Raw genomic sequence first — 20401 nt, forward strand, 5'->3', positions numbered from 1 at the left:
ATTTGCCATATCTCATAGTCATGATATGCATCTATGACAAGTAGGATCCTGATCAATTTTATCATAGCTACTGGAGAAAAGGTTTCATCATAATCTATTCCATGAGTCTGTGTGAAACCTTTTGCTACCAACCTAGCTTTATAGGTATGTACAATCCCATCCATGTCAGTTTTCTTTTGAATACCCATTTGCATCCTACGATTTTGCAGCCGACAGGTGCATCTACCAAGTTCCAAACTTGGTTATCTACCATGGCATCATGCCATTTATCAGATTTCAAACCTGATACAGCTTCCTGGTAGGTAACTGGTTCATCATGAACCATGTCATTTCCAATAAGATAACCATATCTTGCAGGCTCAAGACGGTTCCTAGATGATTTTCAGATTGTTTGTATCTCGTCAATTTCCTCTGCAACTTGTTGAGGTTGATCATCTCGTTGTTGGTCAGGGTCAACCATTGTCTCATCTTGTGGTTCCTGAGTTTCCTCAAGATCTACTGTATTCCCCGTTGTGGTTCTTGATAGAAAATCATTTTCTAAGAACTCACTGCGTCGCGCAAGAAAGATTTTGTTCTCGCTGGGTTTGTAGAAATAATACCCACTAGTCTCTTTTGGATATCCCACAAAGATGCATTTTTTAGACCTCGGGTCAAGCTTTTTAGAAGCCTCTTACTTAACATAAGCATTACAACCCCATATTCTCATATAAGACAATTTTGGGATCTTCCCAAACCACAGTTCATATGGAGTCTTTTCAGTCCTTTTGGTTGGTGCATTATTTAGTATTCGGACAGCTGTTTCTAAGACATATCCCCAAAAACTCTTTGGCAGAGTGGTACAACTCATCATAGAGTGAACTATGTCCAACAAGGTTCTATTTCTCCTTTCGGACACACCATTATGTTGTGGTGTTCCCAGAAGAGATAGTTGGGATACTATCCCATAATCTCTTAGATGTTCAATAAACTCTTGGATTAAATATTCACGACCTCGATCAGACCGAAGTACATTTATTTTCTTGCCAAGTTGATTCTCTACTTCATTTTGAAAACTCTTTGAATTTTTCAAAGCTTGCAGATTTGTTTCTCATTAGGTAAATATACCCGTATCTACTGAAGTCATCAGTAAATGTTATGAAGTAGCAATGTCCATTTCTTGTGACTGAACTAAAAGGCCCACATACATCAGTATGAATGACTCCTAAAAGTTTTGTAGCTCTTTTAGGCTTACCTTTAAAAGGTGCCTTAGTCATCTTTCCTAATAAACAAGCCTCACATGTGTCATATGAATCATCAAATGATTCCAATATTCCGTCTGCCTGGAGTTTGGCTATGCGTTTCTTGTTTATATGTCCAAGACGACAATGCCACAAGTACGTTTGATTCAAGCCTCGCTTGATCCGTTTATTGTTTACATTGTATTTTGATTCATAATTACAATTATTTTGAATATCAATTTCATAAATACCATTATGTGGTTTCGCCACGAAATACAAAACATTGTCAAGATAAACTGAAATTGTATTGTTGCTGAAAGTAAACATAAATCTAGTCTGTTGTAATTGAGAAAACGAAACTATGTTCCTAGTAATGCTAGGTACGTATAAACACTTGCTAAGTGATAAAGTAAGGCCATTTGGCATATCCATATCATATGTGCCTTAAGCAACAACGACTACCTTAGCTCCATTGCCTATTCTCAGTTCCATTTGGCCTGGTTTCATCATGTCTTCACTTCTTAGTCCTTGTGAAGTAGTACATATATGAGTACCACATCCGGTATCCAATACCCAGGAATCGTAGTCAGAAATGAATAAATCAATGGTAAACATACCTGAAGTTCCAGCTGCGTTGGCCTTCTTTTACCTATTATCTGCCAGTAGGGCTGGGCAGTTTCTCTTCCAGTGCCCCTTTTGGTTGCAGTTGAAGCAAACTGCATCATCAGGAATCTTTCATTTGCCCTTGTTTTGTTGGAGCTTCCAACTTTAGTTTTACTCTTGGTTACCCCCTTCCTTTTCTTAGTTATCCCACCTTTAGGCTTGATCATCAAGACCTGTTTTGGTTTAGAGGTTTCCAACTTGGGAATATTTCTCTCAGCAGTTTTAAGCATGTCGTGAAGCTCTGTGAGAGACTTTTCTAAACCATTCATATTATAGTTCATAACAGAATGGTCATATGATTTAGGTAAGGAATTGAGAACCAAGTCGATTGCCAATTCCTAGTTTAGTGGGAAACCAAGACGGGTTAATTGGTCAACATACCCTTTCATTTTTAAGACGTGGGTATTGACCGGTGAACCCTCAGTCATCATACAGGCATGCAATGAACTGACTGTGTCAAACCTCTCTTGTTTGGCTGTTGTTGGAACATAGATTTCAGTGAAAAAATTATTTCCCAAGCAGTCATGTCCACATGATCCCTCAATAACTCAGGAGTCATAATGGCAAGCATGAGACATGCCACATCCAGTGAGTCATTCTGATGCCTTTCAAAGGCACCTCTGACTTCAGCGGATGCAGTTCTAGCAGGAGCGTTTGGAGGGGGTTTTCTAGAACGTAGAGCTTCTTTTCATGCTTAAGGACAACCCTTAAGAAGCGAAACCATTCGAGGAAGTTCGTCCCGTTCAACTTTTCTTTTTTTAAGGACATACCGGAGTGCAAATTGGGACAAGTTGTTTGTGGCTGAGTCTGGGTTTGGAGTGGATGCAGATATCTACAATATCCAAGTTTTATTTTAGTCTGACTTTTAAAATCTCAAATTAAATAAATTAACCTTTCAAAAATCAATTTTATTTGAGCTAAGATCCATATTTCATCTACTTCTTCAAATGGTAATAAATTGTCTGATAAATAAGTTATTTAGGTAGGAATCATTCAATCATGTTCAACATAACTCTTGGGTGATCGTGAGATTCTATTTAATATATCATATATCAAATAGACACGTTTAATCTTACTTCAACGCTTTAAAAATACTTATAGAAGATCAATTCACATACTATGATATTTTTAAGTAAACTTATCATACTAAGGTATCGTGATCCCACCTAATTTCTCAATTCAGGTTTAATGGGATCAGTTGTCCAAAACACAACTATTCAAGTGAGTGGCCAAGTGCAAGTTTCACTTGAATCTCATAGTCTCGATACCTTGTCTATAACACCCCCGCACACTACATTTGCATATAACACATATTTCATTACATAGAAATACAGTTTACACCACAATGGTCCCACTAGTACAATGATTCTTATATGTACAAAATCTACATATGAAAAATTCCAAAATTAAATCTTGTACTATCACATGTATAACAACATGTATCTTCCAAAAATAAGCAATCTCATGCAGATCTTCAAAAGCAGATATCAGATTTAAGAAAATAATCACATTTTCCCTTTCCCCTTATTATCTTTGGACCCCGCTATTCCTACATTGCATATTTTTAAAACAGAAAATGAAGGTTAGACCAGAAGGGTCTAGTGAGTAAATATCTTCTTTGCATATGCAGGGTGATAAACACCAAAATATGATAAAATAACTTTGCTCAGAAATATTTGTATTTCAGCCAAATGATGTAGTTCTCAATATAAAGAATAATAAGATCAACTTATTAATATCAATTCATGATACAAATGCACCTATTCAAATATCCAATATTCCAAAATGGAATTAATATTGCGGCCAAAGCCCCTTTGACTCAACAGACTAGAGCCACTCTTGGTTTAAAAGACCAGAATTCCTCTGGATGTATTATAAATATTAATAGAAAGTTTTTAGGCAATAACTGCCTCTTGTGACAAATCATTTTCCCCTTCTCAATAACATCTAAATTATTATTTCTAATAAGAATAATATCTCTAATTCATCAGGTCACGAAGAAATGATAATTCAAAGTTATTAAATCCAATTAGTAATAATAATAAGAGTTATAATAATATCCACATATGACAATGTCTTCCTTATTCCAAGATACACCTCTCCTTGATATGTCACTCTTATTCTTCCATCAAAACAGAATTACTTACTATAATAGACATAAGTCACCACGTCTGGAAGTACCCATCACCCAGTTCCAAGCCAGAACAGACAAATATCACCATGTCGGGGGGGGGGGGGGGGGAACTACCTCTTAAAATAAGTTTCATACCAAAACAGACTTACGCCACCATGCTTGGCAGAAACATTTCCAAATATCCAATTCCATACCAAAATAGACTTACGTCACCACACTTGGTAGAAACATATTTTTTTATTTTAAAAAGATATAAAATACCCATTTTCACAATAACGTAATTAAACCCAATAATTATTAAATTGTGAAAATTCCAAAAATTCTCAACACTTGTAAATTTTATACCAAATTAGTTATCCAGACAAACTATCCGAACAACACAAATCCCTTGTCCGATTTAAAAATCCGGACAATACTATATATTTGTTCGATATATCAATCCCGACAGCACTATGCTTGTCCGATTTATCAAATCGGACAACACTAAATCAAGTCCGATCAAAGCACAATCGGATTATACAACACCAGGCAACCTTTGATCGATTTAAGACTAAATCGAACCGTCCTTGAGCGTATTCCTACTTCTCTGTTCAAAACCATTGACCGATTTACATAATTCAAAATCTCACCAATTCACTAAATCGCATAGTACTATGTTCGATTTTAAAGCTAAATCGGAAAACACGTGTCTGACTTAAAACAATCCGGACAACACTATGTTCGATTTATCCTTAATGCGGTCACCCCTTTGTCTGGATAAAAACCCAAATCGACTACATGATTTCTTCAAAATTAATAAGCAACATTCAATAAAACCAGTAACAAACTTTGTATAAAAGAGGTTTAGAAATCACTCACATTATGAGAATTTTTAGTTTTGAAGAAGATGCAAAACCAATATGAATATCCGGACAACACTTCTCATCAAAATACTCTCAAATTCTCCAAGATGCAAGAAAACTTGCCTAAGTTCTCAAACCCCTTATTTATACTTTCTAAAATAGGAAAGTCGGCTACTGCAGCCTTCACCCATATGCATGCTTACACATAAAATCATCCATACATGCATGTAAACTCATGCGCACACACACACACATGCATATATATATATATATATATATATATATATATATATATATACTTACATATTATGCATATATATGTATTCCTATGCATAAAATACACATACTCATGTATTTAACACACGTAAGTATGTATCCACCTTAACAATTAATTCACATAATTGAATACCTTGGGTGACAACCAGGACCCGATTATCACATTGTCTCACACTACTATCATCCGATATGACAGACCAGACACTAATCATACTGAAATCTGTAAGACTTGACAAGTACCTTAAATGGGTGGCATTTAGTTTACGTTTTAGAAAAGTTTAAATTTTAGAAAAACATTTTCTAATTACTTTTAAAACGTTTAATTTTATCTTTAAAATTAAAATCCTTTTGTTTTGAAAGTTTACCTGTAAAAATCGGTTTTATTTTTTATAAACATTATCATTTTAAAATTTTAATTACCGGATTTGAAATTGTTTTGCATTTGATTTTTTAAAACGTTTTGCAATTATCATAGCAATAAGCAAATAAAAAAACACAAAATAAACAACCACAAGATAATATATGAATTTTCCCCTACTTAGTGTTGTGAACCAACACAACAACCACAGTCAAACTAAGAACGTATTCAAGCTCCCACTGGCCTCGCCATCTTGGTGAACTCCAAGGACTTCATCTTCTTTGGAATGCCGTCTTCGTTGATTTAAATAAATACAACAAAATTATATTCCATTTACATTTGTCATATCTAGAAAATTAAAATTAAAAATTACAACCCATGCAATTAATACATTTTAATTTTCCGACAAAAATAAATAAATAAATCAACCACAGGTATCGGCGGGACAATCTATATATTACATAATATAAATATTAAACATAATATAAAACAAAAAAAAAGTTAGTACAATTAAATAAACATTCAATAATTGACCAAAAATAAAAATAATTAACAACGAAAATTAATCGAGATTTTAAAAGATCAAATCTAACAAGACTTTTATTAAAATCCAAATAACATATTTGGTTTTAATTAGTCCATAATTTAATTTTAAACCAGTCCTAACTTTAAACGAAATTCAGCAAAAATAGGTTTCTATTCCCTCTCCTTGTTCTCGGCTCCGCCATGAAAAGGCAACAACCCCTTTAATGGGCCAGAACTCGCCTTGCAACGGTGAGAAAAGGATTGGGTGACCTAAACTTTCGGCAGAAATTGTTTTCTTTGAAATCATTTCAAAATTAAAATCTCGTTTAATGACATTCCGTTTTAACTACTTCCGATAAATCGGAATAATTGTCAAAATGGCTCTGATACCACTGTTGGGTTTTAGTTTGCGAAAATAACCAGATAAAACGCAGCGGAAAAACAGAACCCGATTATAAAAACGTTTAGAATTTTTTTTTCCTAAATAAAACCCAAATCCGAATCCATTGACAATTAAAACGAATTTACACAAACCATAGGATGTTTAAAATATTTACCTTGTGATTGAAATTAAACTTTGACGTAGCACTAAGAAACCTAATCAGATTTCCTCTATCGGGTGTCCACACACGAACACGTTTAGAACTCCCACCGGGTGCTAACCCAAAAAATTCTAATTCTATAATTGTATTGTAAGGGTTTTGAGGCTACAACTAGTTATCAGAACTCAATCATCTGCTTTGGTTTATCCCCTAAGCCTTACTTATATGATCATTATTCGAGATTGACCATAACTCTTAATAAGGCTTAATCATTATCTAAAATGAGTATTTATTTATCTAATAATATCTTATAAAAACATTTATAGATTAAACCCTGTAATTACAATAATCACAAAACAGTACACATGTTTAGATTCTTTCTTTAGTGGAAGCATACGTGTTCTTTGTGTGCAACCCTTTAGGTTTACATGGCTCGTTGACAATGTATCTGGGTGACACATGTCGTGGATATAACATACAACTTGCAACTTTAAATTTGGCAAGGAACCACTTGAAATTTGTTGCAAGTGGACCTTTGAACTGTGGGATAAGTAGGCAGAGTTTGCATTTCATGTCATTTTGTTGTTGGATATGCAACACCTTTAAAAGAGAGAAAAAATACCAGCAGATACATAAAGACTTGATTAAGATGTGATGCAACAAAGAGTGAGATTTATTAAGCAAGAAAGTTGCAGAAGCAAAAGGTAAGCAGGCTAAGAAAGATTGACTAACTAGTCAAGTGAATCAACATGAATTAGTGTAGCTCTAAATGCATAAGAACAAGGACCTTTTCTAGTCTTGTTTTTTCCTTCTTGATGCTATCTCTGAGGCCCAGGCTTTACCAACATCAGTCTGAAACTTGCCTGCAATAAGATATCAGCATTACTTCCATTCCATGATGATACATACACTAGACAACTATTAGATAACACAGTTTCTGCTGATGCTTTTCGAAAATATCCAAAGTCTAAGTCTTGTTCCTTTTCTAGAGAGAAGAGTTCATGATGAAATATACAAACTAACTTGTGTAGAGTGAGATTGTGGAAATTAAATTACTAATAATGGGACATGCATCAACCCCATCAGAAAAGGGTATTATGCATTTTGTTCAAGTTGATGATGATCAATGCACATTTTCTTTTCATTACAGGTTAGTTTTCCATACTTGTCTAACCATATTTGGAGAATTCCTATACCTGCAGTAGACTGAAAAAATTCCTCCAAATCCTTGTCTTGTTCTGCATAAAATATAAACATAATCAGCTAGCAAAACTATTTCAAATAATACGCACATGAATCTACTATGATGATATCTTCAACAATTAGCATCAGAGTTTTAACACTGCAAACTGGAGAAACAAGCCGCAAACCATCACATTTTAGACCAGCCTGACCCAACCACCCAAAAAGAAATACTTGCACCCATCAACCAACAGTGTTACCCATCAACATTTGTGGGGCTCTCGGGGGATCATTGTATTTTCTTCATCTTAGCTCTTTGCTGAAAATTGATTGTTTTGTTTATCTAAACTACGGTAGCCGACAAGATAACAAATTTACAGCATAAGAAGTTATATTCTCACTTGGGAAACAAACACTTCCTGACAGATGAAATAATTACAAAACTCGCTCCACACACATTTTTGCTTAGACTAGTTATTTGGACTTGGGTAAAGAAAGGACTCTTCTTTTCACTGGAGACGGGGCCACCTGTATAAGCATGTCAATCAAGGCTTACGATGCACACCTGAGATGACATGGCTAATATATGGTGTTCTCGTTCCCATATGAATAGACATATCTACAATAACATACTTTCATATTCAAGATTTCAGAAGCAACTTACCATTTTCATATTCAAGAGCTTGAAGTATCATCTCAATCTGAATGGACAAAAAACAGCCAAGATCAGTTCATACAGTACAAATCACAAATTGGTTAACATAGAAGTAGTTGAGATAGTGAAATGTTGCCATTAAGCTATGAAACAACCTCAGCATGTTAAAGATTCTTATGCTTTCTTCCTTATTGTCCAGACCATCCCAACCATCAAAACATGAACAGACAAGGCTAGACAAATCAATCAGACTGGATCTATGTCCAAATGTATTACAGTACTAATTGTAAAGTAACATTGAAGCTCAGACCAATAACAGAAACTCTTAATGATAAACTAAGAGCATTTATAGTTGTTAGAATATGTGGAACCCCTTTGATTCTCTCTCCAAAAGAGCCCTTATAGAGAGGGGGAAGGTTCCAACATATATAGAGGTTAGATGAACCGTGTCTAGTCGATAAGAGACTCCAACACGTGCCCTCAAAGATCACACCCCCTTGCACGGAGAAGCCCCCTTAAAAGGAGGCTCAATTGAGTCTGTTTGGCCCCTGAAGATGTTAGAATCCAACTCTGATACCATGTTAGATTATGTGGAAATCCTTTAAATCTCTCCAAAAGAGCCCTTGTAGAGAGGGGGAAGATGGACCATCTCTAGCCAATGTGGGACTCCAACAGTAAATAACTAATGTTAGTGATGATACACACAAACCAATAAACTATAATTTTGGCCACTACAGCTTTCCTGCAAATAAATCACCTAAATAATACAAAACTTCTTTTAATGGTGAAGTATCTTATTATTACATATAACATACCTTATCGAAGTCCTTGACAACCTTAGCTTCAGTTGTCGAATTCTCTTCATATTCCATCCATAACTCATATATCTCCTCAGCTGTAATATACTACAGCAAGTAAGGAATCACCAAAATAGCCAACATCACTCATTCAACATTGTCCACGAGTTTTATACCAAGAGGAAAAGAAAGAGTGTGTCTGCACCTCGTGGTCCTCCACCAAGAAGTTTGCACATATGGTCTAGTGCTTCTTTCTCTCGCCGACTCTTTTCCAGCTTTGGGACCCCATCTGAGGGAGTGATGTCTCCAACAATGGCTATCCAAGCAATGAAGAAGGTAAGAGCAAAGAATCCACCATAAGTCATTGAAAATAATTTGTCGAGTGCAAAGCAGAAATGTAGTTTCATTCAGAACTAAATCATACAGAGGATTAAAATAGTAATTTGTTGTTATCCACACTGTCCATTCAGAACATTAACCAAACAATCATATTTCAATCTGCACTATGTCATACAGAGCCTCTTAACCATTCTGCATCAAACCATTCAGCAACTGCCAAACAGCTCCTAATTGAGGTGTTGGCCACTAAACAATAAGCCATTCCACAAATAAAGTCACTCTTCTGCATCATATAAACGAAAAACTAAGCACAATCAGCAAACAATCAAAACCTCTTTGAGTGCAACAAACTATCGGAAGTTCTTCCTCCAGCTGCATTAGATTGCTCCACAAAGACCTAACATTGCTATCTCTTATTTGATGGTTATGAAAGCTTTCAGTATGCTGTAGTTATAGCCAAGGAGACATAATAGATGGTTTTCTGCCAGAGAAAAGAGAAAACATCTTTGCACAGATGAAGAATAGGTTTCTTAATGCTTTAGCCACATCTAGGTTACATCAGATGAGCTTCACGTGTGTTTTGAAGCAGTCTCATGCTGAAAATTAATCAAAGAAGTAAGCTTCGCCTGGAATTCAGAAGTCCATCTGCAGGCATCAATTATGCCTTTCTTTCTTCTAATTAGGATCACCTTTAGTAGAGTACTTTATGAGGCGACTCTTATTTAGCTTCCATTCTAACATGATTAGTAAATTTATTTCAATTTATTCGTACCATTCTTTAGGAAAGACAAAAAAGAGGCCTAGGATCCTTTGAACAACACACTAATAGAGATAGCTTAGAGAAAACTCCCAAGAAAACATCCAATAATTCAATACTTGATATTAATAAAATACCCCCTTGGAAGTTGCAAGTCCATTTACAACAAAGGAAAAAAATTAATGCTACTCGGAAAGCAAGAAAAAACCATGAAAAAAAAACAAAATACACTTGACGAAAAAAAGTAGCTAAAAGTAAGTCCTAGATTACCTAAACGCTGAGTACCAAAAAAAACAAACAGTACACCAATTCCACCGATCGACATGGTTAATAAGACTTCCCTAGGGAGAGGCAGAAACATCAATTTTAACTGAACACTGGTTGCCAGAAGAAATCTGTCAGCATGTCCCCCCAGGCTTGACATCAATGATGTTCCGGTTAGCAAATTCTTACAAAGTAAATGGCCGAGCAAGCATGCATATTCTCACAAAGCAGGATATTTTAATGAAGAAGGTGGTGGGGGAATGTATAGTTGTTGTTCGTGCCAGGTCCATTGAGCAAATAAGCCTTCTAGTCTCATCTTGCCTCACAACAGTACAACACGGTTCAATTACTAGAAAATTGATTCCCAATCTCCCATCCAGCATGGAACTCTTACTGGAGAAATGAGAAACTTCAGCAAACTGCATGCTGTTCATTTGAGGATATGGGTTTATAGATTGATTTTGGTTGGATGAGTTGTCTGGTATACTTCCCATCCTGCTAATCAAGAAGCATGTTCCCCTTAATGCAAGTCTATTGTTTGCTATAAGAATATTGTCCTCAAATAGAAACATTTGTCAGTCTGTCTTGTACCACTATGCTGGGAATCAATGGAATTGGTCATTATAAAGTAGCGTCCTAATTACCTATATGTAGATGAAGACCTGACGCAACATTGAAAAGTTTAAAGGTGCATGCAACTCGATATTAGTTGCCAATTTTCAGACAGTGCTAACATTGAAGACAAAACTTGTTTAATTTCAACGGAATGACAACAAAAACAGCATATTCAAGTGGGCCCCTCTGGTTGTGTCAATTGCCACTGAATACCATCAATATGTCACAGAATATTTTTACGTAAAAGCTCTGTCTTTCTTTTCTGACAAGTGCTCAAACATCAAAATATTTGACAAGGTTTATTATATCCACTAGGAAGGCATCCATGTTCACTATGTACTATACAAAGTTAGAACTGAAGCCAATAATCATGAAATGTGAAATTTCATTCCTTCGAAGAACTAGGATACTGTAAGAAGATTTACATTAACTATAAACTGATACCAATCCATTATCCTATCTCACTTGATTTCCTTTTTGGTTTTTCTTTCTTCTTTCTTTTGCTTTAGGAGAGGGGGAAGTTTTCAATATAAGCCTACCATCATTCTATTGTCATCAAGTGACTATGAAGTAAAAACAGCATTTAGAATTTAGAAATAATATATGATACCTTCTGCAATATCATGCACAATTGCCATTTTTATACACCTGGAAGATGAAAGCAAATAGATTAAAATCAGCTACAACACCCTCTATCTTGTTTGCATAATCTCAAGCAACACATGATATCACTATTCATTTTCTAAGAAAAACCTAACTTGTCTCGGTTGACTCCAGGGGCATCGGAAGCAATAAGAGCCATTAACCCCATCCTGTACATATGGTCTGCAATAGATTCAGGGCCTCTAATGTCTCTTTTCACCCATCCTGCTCTTTTGGTTGACTGACAAACACAAATTGCAAATAATGATACCAATATGTTAAAACCAACAAAAGCGCAATCACAACTAAAACAGCATCAGTGAGAAAAAATACATAAGATCCTGACAGATACATCAGTTATCAATCACCATCAGCTGATTCACATCCTATTTTCTTTGAAATCCAAAACCTTTCATTTCAAAATAGTGGATTCATTGTATGTTTCCACAACGGTACAGTTAACATTATAAAACCAGGATGGCATGTTTCCTCTCTTCTGAGGGAGATTCACCGTGCTCGAATCCACTCCCTCATTTTTCCCTGCTTCTTCGTGTTCGCCTAGTGGTTCCTCATTTTCTGCGCCATTTGTCTTCCCAATGGTCTCGTTTTCATTCTCAAAACCTTCTGTGAGGTTGAATGGCTCGTTTGCTAGCCATTGTCCCAAGAGCTAGTATGCGGCAAAGGGTGAACTTGAATGGTGGCAGTCCCTTGATGAGCCGAGGGAAAAGTTGAGTATGGCAGCCATAGCGACTTTAGATATAGATGCTAATTTGTTGATGGCTGCGGGCATTGCAACCCTAACTTGACCACAGCCATCGCTTCTGGGATTGCTGCGACAGTCTCCAAGTCTAGCCATAGTAGACTTTCTATGGACATGCTTGCAATGAAATTAGAGGAAGGTAATCTAAATTCTGCACACAACACTAACTTGACCACTCTTAGTGGGTGCGATTTTGGAAATGGGATCAATTTTTAGTTTGAAAGGCTCGAATGACCCAATTTGGTAAGGTGATCTTGGGAGTTGAATCAAAGGAGAGCTAGCTCCAGGTTTAGATTCCACCTAGTGCAACAATGAACATGATAAACCTCAAACCCCTAGGACTGATGCTAACAACCATGAACAGCTCCCAATGGTTGACGTCTCTCATAAGGGTGCTGATAAACGGATTAGTGAGGCTGTTAAACAGCCGTTTCAGTTCGGTATCCTAATGTTCAACATAAATATCGAAGGTCTCAGCAACGTCAAAACTGGAATTTTTGACCACCTATGGGTGTGGGTGGCATGTTGAAAAGGCAACAAACAGAAAGCACAGATATGGGCGACAACAATCAAAGTCGAAATGTTCCTAAGGCAGCTGAAGACTCATCACCATGGCAGACTCTCAGATCAGCTAAGCAAAAATGCTAGTCATATGTCTTATGCAAGTGCGCTCAAAGGTGCAAAACAGCCCCCCAGGTTAAGGTTCAATATACAGCCTTCTGTTATGGATGAAAAACGACCAACAATCGATTTGCCTAGAACTATTGGAACATGCTACTGAACAATACAGCCACACTTTGTATGGCAACTTTGTGGGTCGTAACCTTGCTTTCCTCATTGTAAAACATCAACTGACCGCATGTGGGATGCCCATGGTCTAGATGATGTGATGATGAATGATGTGGGTTTCTTCTCAAATTCTCCATGGATGATCGAATGAAAGAGCTCCTTGAAACTGGCCCTTGGAAGATTCATAACGTCCCAATATTCCTAAATAGGTGGAAAGCGGATCGATGTCTCTCTAAGCTAGAACACGAGTATATAGTACATCTATTTGGGTCCATCTCTTGTATATGCCGGACAGGTAACGGTGAGGGTGCCAGCATGTACGTGCAAGCTTGGCAAAGACCTAGCTATGCCCGTGTCTTAATTGGCATCCCAACTCATGTTGAATTCTGGGAGGCTATTGATGTTCGTATCTCCAAACTAGATGGGTTGGATTCGTTGATGACAACCATAAGGGCGGTATACAATTGGAAACCACCTTGCTGTTCTCATTGCAAAGTTTATGGGCATGACGTTTCCGATTGTACCCAGCTGCCGGTGGGTGTGAAAATCAAAGAGATAAAAGCGGTTTCAAATGCAAACAAAAGAAATGACAATGTGGATATAGATGAGGATGATGGTGGTTACACAAAGGTCACCTGGAAAGGCCCTATGAAACAATATAAAAGAGTGTCAAACAGACGGAATTTAGAAGGCTCAAGAAAACTTTCCTCCACCACTAGTTGTGTATTCTAGGACCAATCTCCATTTGAGTTTAAATAATAGGGGCAATGGTACAGAAACAGAGATTATGGGTTCAACTTCGAATCAAATGCAGGAACATCCGGTGGTCCAAAAGGCACAACTTCAGCCATAAAAATGGGTTCAACCATGTCCGGTGGTTGAAGACCCAAAAGTGAAAGCTTCCACCCTAAAGAGGAACACTAATATGAAGGTTTCTCAAAACAGGTTTGATGTCCTTCTAAACCAATTCTTAATGACGTCTAAAAAGATAAAGAGCATTACATGGAGAATGTAGTACTTGTGGAGGATATTGTAAATGACTTGTAACTATGGCAAAACAACTATTCTCATGAAAAATAGTGCATGAACGTCAGCAATAATGAAAAGACGACTCAGATTGTTCCTTTGTTGCTAAGTCTTGCCTCCTGGAACATTCAGGGATTGAATCAAGCCCCAAAACAGGAGGAGGTTAGAGAGATAGCAAGTAACAAAAAATTAAGTGTCTGTGCAATCTTGGAACCTCATGTCAATGCTCTATATCTCGAAAAGATATGTGATAGTGTTTGGCAATTGAAAGTGGATCTCAAATCAAAAGTCACATAATAGAAGGACGAGGATTAAATCAGGTACTCTATTGCCTTGTTAACTTATCAAAAAATATTAGGAGGGTGACACCTACAGCAAAATAGAAATTGATTGGCCAATCGTGGGTGCAGATATTTTGTGTTGCCATTAGGTAATTTTTTACTAGTGTAAAGTTGTTTACAGAGATGAACACTATTATCCTTTGATTTTGATAGCCAAAGTGTCTACTCCGAATAAGGTGACTGACTACCACCCTATTGCATGTTGTAATCTCTTGTACAAGTGCATTAGCCAAATTCTTTCAGATAGAATCAAAGATTGCTTGGAGTAAATCGTTGATGAAACAATCGGCTTTCATACTGGGACGCGGAATTTCAGATAATATCTTATTAACCACCCGCGAACTTATGAGGGGGTACCATATTTCTGCATGGACAGCAAGATCTGCTTTCAAAGTTAACATTCCAAAAGCCTATGATATAGACTGGAGTTTCTTAAGACATTTCAGGTTCATATCAGAATGGTGGATTAGATTAGATCATGGCATGTGTTTCTACAGCTTCAGTCTCGGTGAAGGTAAATGGTGAGGCCCACGGTTTCTTCAAAGGGAATGTTTCAAAGCATACAAACATTTTTTTTGTAATTAACCAAGTGTCTATACATTTCATTGATTTCCCTGCTTTCCACTTCTCTGATGTATTCCCTAACTACTGTTACTATTGATCTTAAGAAGAAATTGCAAAATGAGGTTGAGATGGAGTATTTAAGACAAAGCATGTAGTAATTTGACGATTGCTGAAGATCCTGTCTAAACTAAGATACAAAAAAAATCTAATTTCCGCTTTGAACTTCCGTGCAAATTGCACTTTTAATTATTTTGGGTGATTATCAGGTCTAAATATAGCGTATACACAATATCATAATATAAAATTATCACTAATGATTTTGGTCCACAAGATTCAATTATTTTAGTATTTAAAGGTATTTTATAGATTTAATACGTAGGGAAACACTTTTATCAAGAACGTGTAGAGTCATGAGTTGCAACTTTGATAGGACAGAGCACAACTTCTTGATTGTACTTTTTTGGCAATCGGCATCACAAACCCAAGATGACATGTTAGTATTAGTGATTGATTTAAATTCTCGAGAGGTGTATTAAGTCTATATACACAAATAACCAAACAATAGCACATAAAAATGTATTATGTTTACTGCTTTAGTAAAGACTCTACTTATTTCTTCAACTTATATACTACATCCTGCAGAGAAAAAAACCATTCTACCACTATCTTTGCAATTTTTCTCACCGACACTGAATAAAAGTTACTGTAACATGACGAATATGGACAACCAGACACAAAATGATATTGCTATCCAAGAACACAAAAAGGGATAAGGTATGGTTTGATCCATAAGCAATTGGCATTCACTTGAATCAAGATACCACGATAACTCTAGGTGAGGGCAAAGAGACAAGACATCAATGGTAGAAGAAGGAGATGATAACTTGAGAAACTATGGGGTTTGTAAACATCAACCTATTTCACAATTTAGGGATTTACATCTCAATGACCAACAAAGTAACTATAAATTGAGCTTACTAACATGCACACACAAACAACTGATCTGAACCAAATAAAAAAAATGCAGTGTTCAATGCTTTAGTGAATAGCGAAGACTCTACACTCTTTCTTCAACTTAAATTTATCTTGCAGAAGTATCGTTTTGCCATTACCTTATACAAATTTCTTTCTCACCGACACTTCATAAAACTAAATATAAGCATGACAAATATGACAATGCGATCCAAAACCCAAAAAGGATAACATATAGTCAGTTCATATTTGCGTGAGTTGAATGTATCCCAATACCTTCAGGCGATGACAAAGAGACAAGAAATCGATGGCAGACGAAGGAGAAGGTGACAATGATGCCTCCGACGATGACGATTCCGATGCCATCCTACAAACCCTAGAAGAAGAAGATTTGAAAATTTTCGAGTGAAAAGAAGAGAAAGAGGGAGGCAGTAAGAAGGATTTAGTGGCAAGACTAGTGAAAACCAACCGGCTCATGTTTACTTGTTACTTACTTTTGGTTGGGTTCACGAATTATACTTCCCGGCACCGGACCGGTCACATGGCTTCCCTAAGTGGATAACATTGAAATCCAGTGGCAAAAAGAAAAAGTGACCGATCTCCCTTTTTACTTTATTTGTATAATTTTTTTTAAATTTTTATAAATTTCTTTATTATAACATTGTATTTTCATTTTTTTTATTACAGCAATGTATTTTTAAAATATTTTTTATTAGAATATCATACTTTCAAAATTTTACTCATTATAGCATTGAGTAACCTTTTAATTAAATTTACCCATTATAGCAAGTTTCTTTATCACCTCATCGTCCACGTAGACTGTCCACATGTACGATAGTACTGACATGACATTTTTTATTATAGAATTGTACTTTCAAAATTACTTTATTATAACATCACCAATTCCTATTACAATATTATACTTTTAATTTTAATATTTTTATCATTTAAATAGTGTAAATCTAATCAAATATGTTTACTAAAAATTATAGTATCAGAAATTAAACATGTGTAAAATTCAAACATCACTTTTGTATGAATATTTTTATTCGTGAAATGATGATCTTTTGTAAACATGTTTAATTTATGATATTATAAAATCTAAAATGATTTTATGAGATTATTACATGTTAATTCAGGAAAATATATGGGATAAACATTACTCTAGCCACATTAACTTAATACCCGTTGTTACTTGTTAATTCAAGAAAATATAAAATCTAAAATGGTTTTGTGAGATCATGGTCAATTGGTCCTCACTATAAAAACTCAAAATTGTGTCATTATGTCTTATTTTGCACTCTCTTCAAGACTTCAACACGCAAATTCTCTCGACGAAAATGCAATGAAATGAAGCGATAGCATTTGGACTTGAAAACAATACGTCATCAAAGAAACCAGTCAAGCTTCACCTACACAACATAGTAAATATCTGGGATTTGAGATAATGGTCAAATCTTGCTAAACGGGTCATATTTTGTGAACTTACACTCTTGTTTTGAGAACTCATTGTTGGTGATTTTAGTGTCAAAGTTTTTGATGGTGTAATCATGATTTATTTGAGATAAATTTAGGTAATAAGGCAAATATAATTCTGAGTTTCAGGACGTTCTAGATGAATTTCAAAAAATTGAGAACCTTGAATAAATTATGAAAGAGAAAAGTCTAACAAAAACCAATGGACTTGAGTGTTTAGAGTGGTTAAGTTTTTGGACAATTTTTTGAAACAATTAAATCCTTGAACATTTCAAAACCTGGTAAATAAATCTTTAGACTTTTTAAAATGTTTTAAATAAATTCTTATTAGTTAAAATTGTAACATGCAACCTGCTATGCAGGTAAAACTACAAATTATAAAAAAAAAATCTAAAGATAATATCCTAAATCTAGTCGTCGCTCCATGTTCCCCCCACGCTCCCCCACCCCCATCTCAATCCCGTTGCTACACCATTGCCCTTAGCCCAGCCTTTTCGTCGTCGTCGTCATCTCCCTCAGCCCCCCATCATTGCTGCCTTCAACCCAACCCCCCCCCCCCGGTCGCTAGTTGTGTGGATCAAATTTTCAGCGGTTCTGTATGTATAAACTTTGGCACTATTTAGATATACCGAGAACTCATGTTTAACCAACAATTTGCAAAGTATCTTATAGATATAAATAAATAAGACAAAAAACACAAGTTTTCTTGTATCTCCCTTTCTTCTTTCAGAATTATTTATCCATTTCTCTTGAATCAACATCATAGTTTTGGGTCATAATTTACAGTAGATTGGTGGATGGGCGGAAGAAGTAGACGCTACAATAAGTGGAATGAACTTTACTATGACACACAAATGGTTATCATCTAACATCCTTTATCGAAATATGGGGATGGTGAAAAAAAATCTTTAGATTTGATATTCCCTAATTCCTAATTCACCATTAGGGCTGTGCATCGGTCGGGTCGGATTGGATCGGACCCGAAAATGGCTAACCCGATCGGGTTTCGGGGTAAAAAGACACAACCCGAAATATACTGTTCGGGGTTCGGGTCTGGTTGGGTACAGGGCTAATCGAGTACGGGGCTGTTTCGGGTCGGGTTCAGGTGAATAGCATAGAAGCGAATAGAAGAAGCAAATTGCACAACCTTAATTTAGGGTACATGTAATTGGCAACTGCTATATGAGGCTAGTAAAAGAGATGACACAACTGCTATATGAGGCTAGTAAACCCTCGAACATTATTATTAAATGGAAACCAAAAAAACATTCAGGACAAAGACAAAATCATTGTTTATAATACCCACTAAGAGTACATAGAAGCTGTTACCCAATAAATACACTTAATAAACAAGAAATCAAGAGTCCAGATGTTTATCCGAAGGATTTGTCACATAATAAATCACAACGTAGTACCTGATCGAAAGGAGAGGTCCCACATTCTCCAGTTAAATCATGAACGAATAATATGGTCGTCGGTAGATGAGAGAGCACAGCAAAATCAACGTGACTTCAAGATATCCGAAAATGTTGAAATGCCTCCAAGAAGCAGCAAAACATGGTATAAGGGATTGTTTTATGGGCATATATGGATCGAAGACGACAAACCTTGGATGCTTCCTCCTAAACAGTGAATTACTGGTTGATCCATATATACCTCCTCAAAGTAGATACAGAGAAAAACAATCTTAACAGGCTGATGATGGATAGCAACTACAACAACAAAGACGTGCATAGACGCTATTTTGGCTACTGAAGTGAGAGTTTGCTCATAATCAAATCCAATATGCTTGGGAATACCCTTGAGCCACTATAATCCAACTTTCAGTAGAATCATCAAAAAAAACTTTAAGGTGAATTCTCCATTAATCCATCTTTCAGACGATGAAAAGAACCATCAGATGGAACTTTATGGTGAATAACCACTTACATCAAACATAACATTTCTCAGAAGGAAGAGGTCCCTAGCTCCAAGTGTCATTTTTCTAGATAACCTTCATCTCCACATTTAACAGACAATGGTTGTTGCATTAACCGATGCCATTCTATAACCGTATGTAACAAATTATGTTAGGAAAAAACTGATACCTAAAACTTGCATTGAGCCACTTTGATGAGGAGGGTAAGGAGAAGGAACCGTATATGGAGGCCTCGGAAACGATCCAGGTTGCTGACCCTGTTACAAACAGCAAAACACCAAACAACAAAACACCAAACAATGACAGCAAACAAGCAAAATTAAAAACAAACAAGCCATCGATCAACTTGAAGTCACTATATTGTGATTGGTTTATTGTCCAAAAAGTGGGAAAGATAATATACAGGAAATAAAAGTGGGAAATAATCTTCAATCTCTTTGTAGTTTYCCATCACAAACTCTCACTTTGGTCATCTYGTCTTCACACCAATGCATMTRTTCTTCACTTAGATCAGTAGTCCTGAAATATTGAGGAAAATTGATAAAGTAACATAAAAGAAAACAAGAGGTATATTATCTAGTATGGCTTGTAGTTTGCCCCCTTTACATTCCAAGATTTCATTATATTGGAGGCTGTACAAAGAAATAAAATACCTTTCAAAATTCAAAGTGGTCACTTCTACAATATATCATCTAGCTATAGATCATCTACATCAATGCTGGAACCGGAAGAGAATCCTCTTGGTCA

General features: G+C 36.0%; 1 protein-coding gene across 2 annotated transcripts; it reads right to left on the reverse strand.

Moving 5' to 3' along the window:
- Positions 1 to 7199: 7199 nt before the first annotated feature.
- On the reverse strand, positions 7200 to 16836 carry LOC112517235 (HD domain-containing protein 2). 2 transcript variants are annotated; one of them, XM_025124604.1, is made up of 9 exons: positions 16755 to 16836; positions 16537 to 16636; positions 11925 to 12049; positions 11777 to 11814; positions 9397 to 9507; positions 9210 to 9289; positions 8404 to 8440; positions 7754 to 7795; positions 7210 to 7420 (listed from the first exon to the last, which is right to left on the reverse strand). In XM_025124604.1, the coding sequence occupies exons 2-9, from the start codon at positions 16624 to 16626 to the stop codon at positions 7350 to 7352; spliced, it is 594 nt and encodes a 197-aa protein (XP_024980372.1). In that variant the 5' UTR covers positions 16627 to 16636; positions 16755 to 16836; the 3' UTR covers positions 7210 to 7349. The 2 variants fall into 2 exon arrangements, with proteins under 2 accessions (XP_024980371.1, XP_024980372.1); XM_025124603.1 differs by having other exon boundaries at positions 7200 to 7420; positions 16537 to 16779.
- Positions 16837 to 20401: the final 3565 nt, after the last annotated feature.

This window comes from Cynara cardunculus (assembly GCF_001531365.2).
Source record: "Cynara cardunculus var. scolymus isolate 2C chromosome LG 8, CcrdV1, whole genome shotgun sequence".
Lineage (NCBI taxonomy): Eukaryota > Viridiplantae > Streptophyta > Magnoliopsida > Asterales > Asteraceae > Cynara > Cynara cardunculus.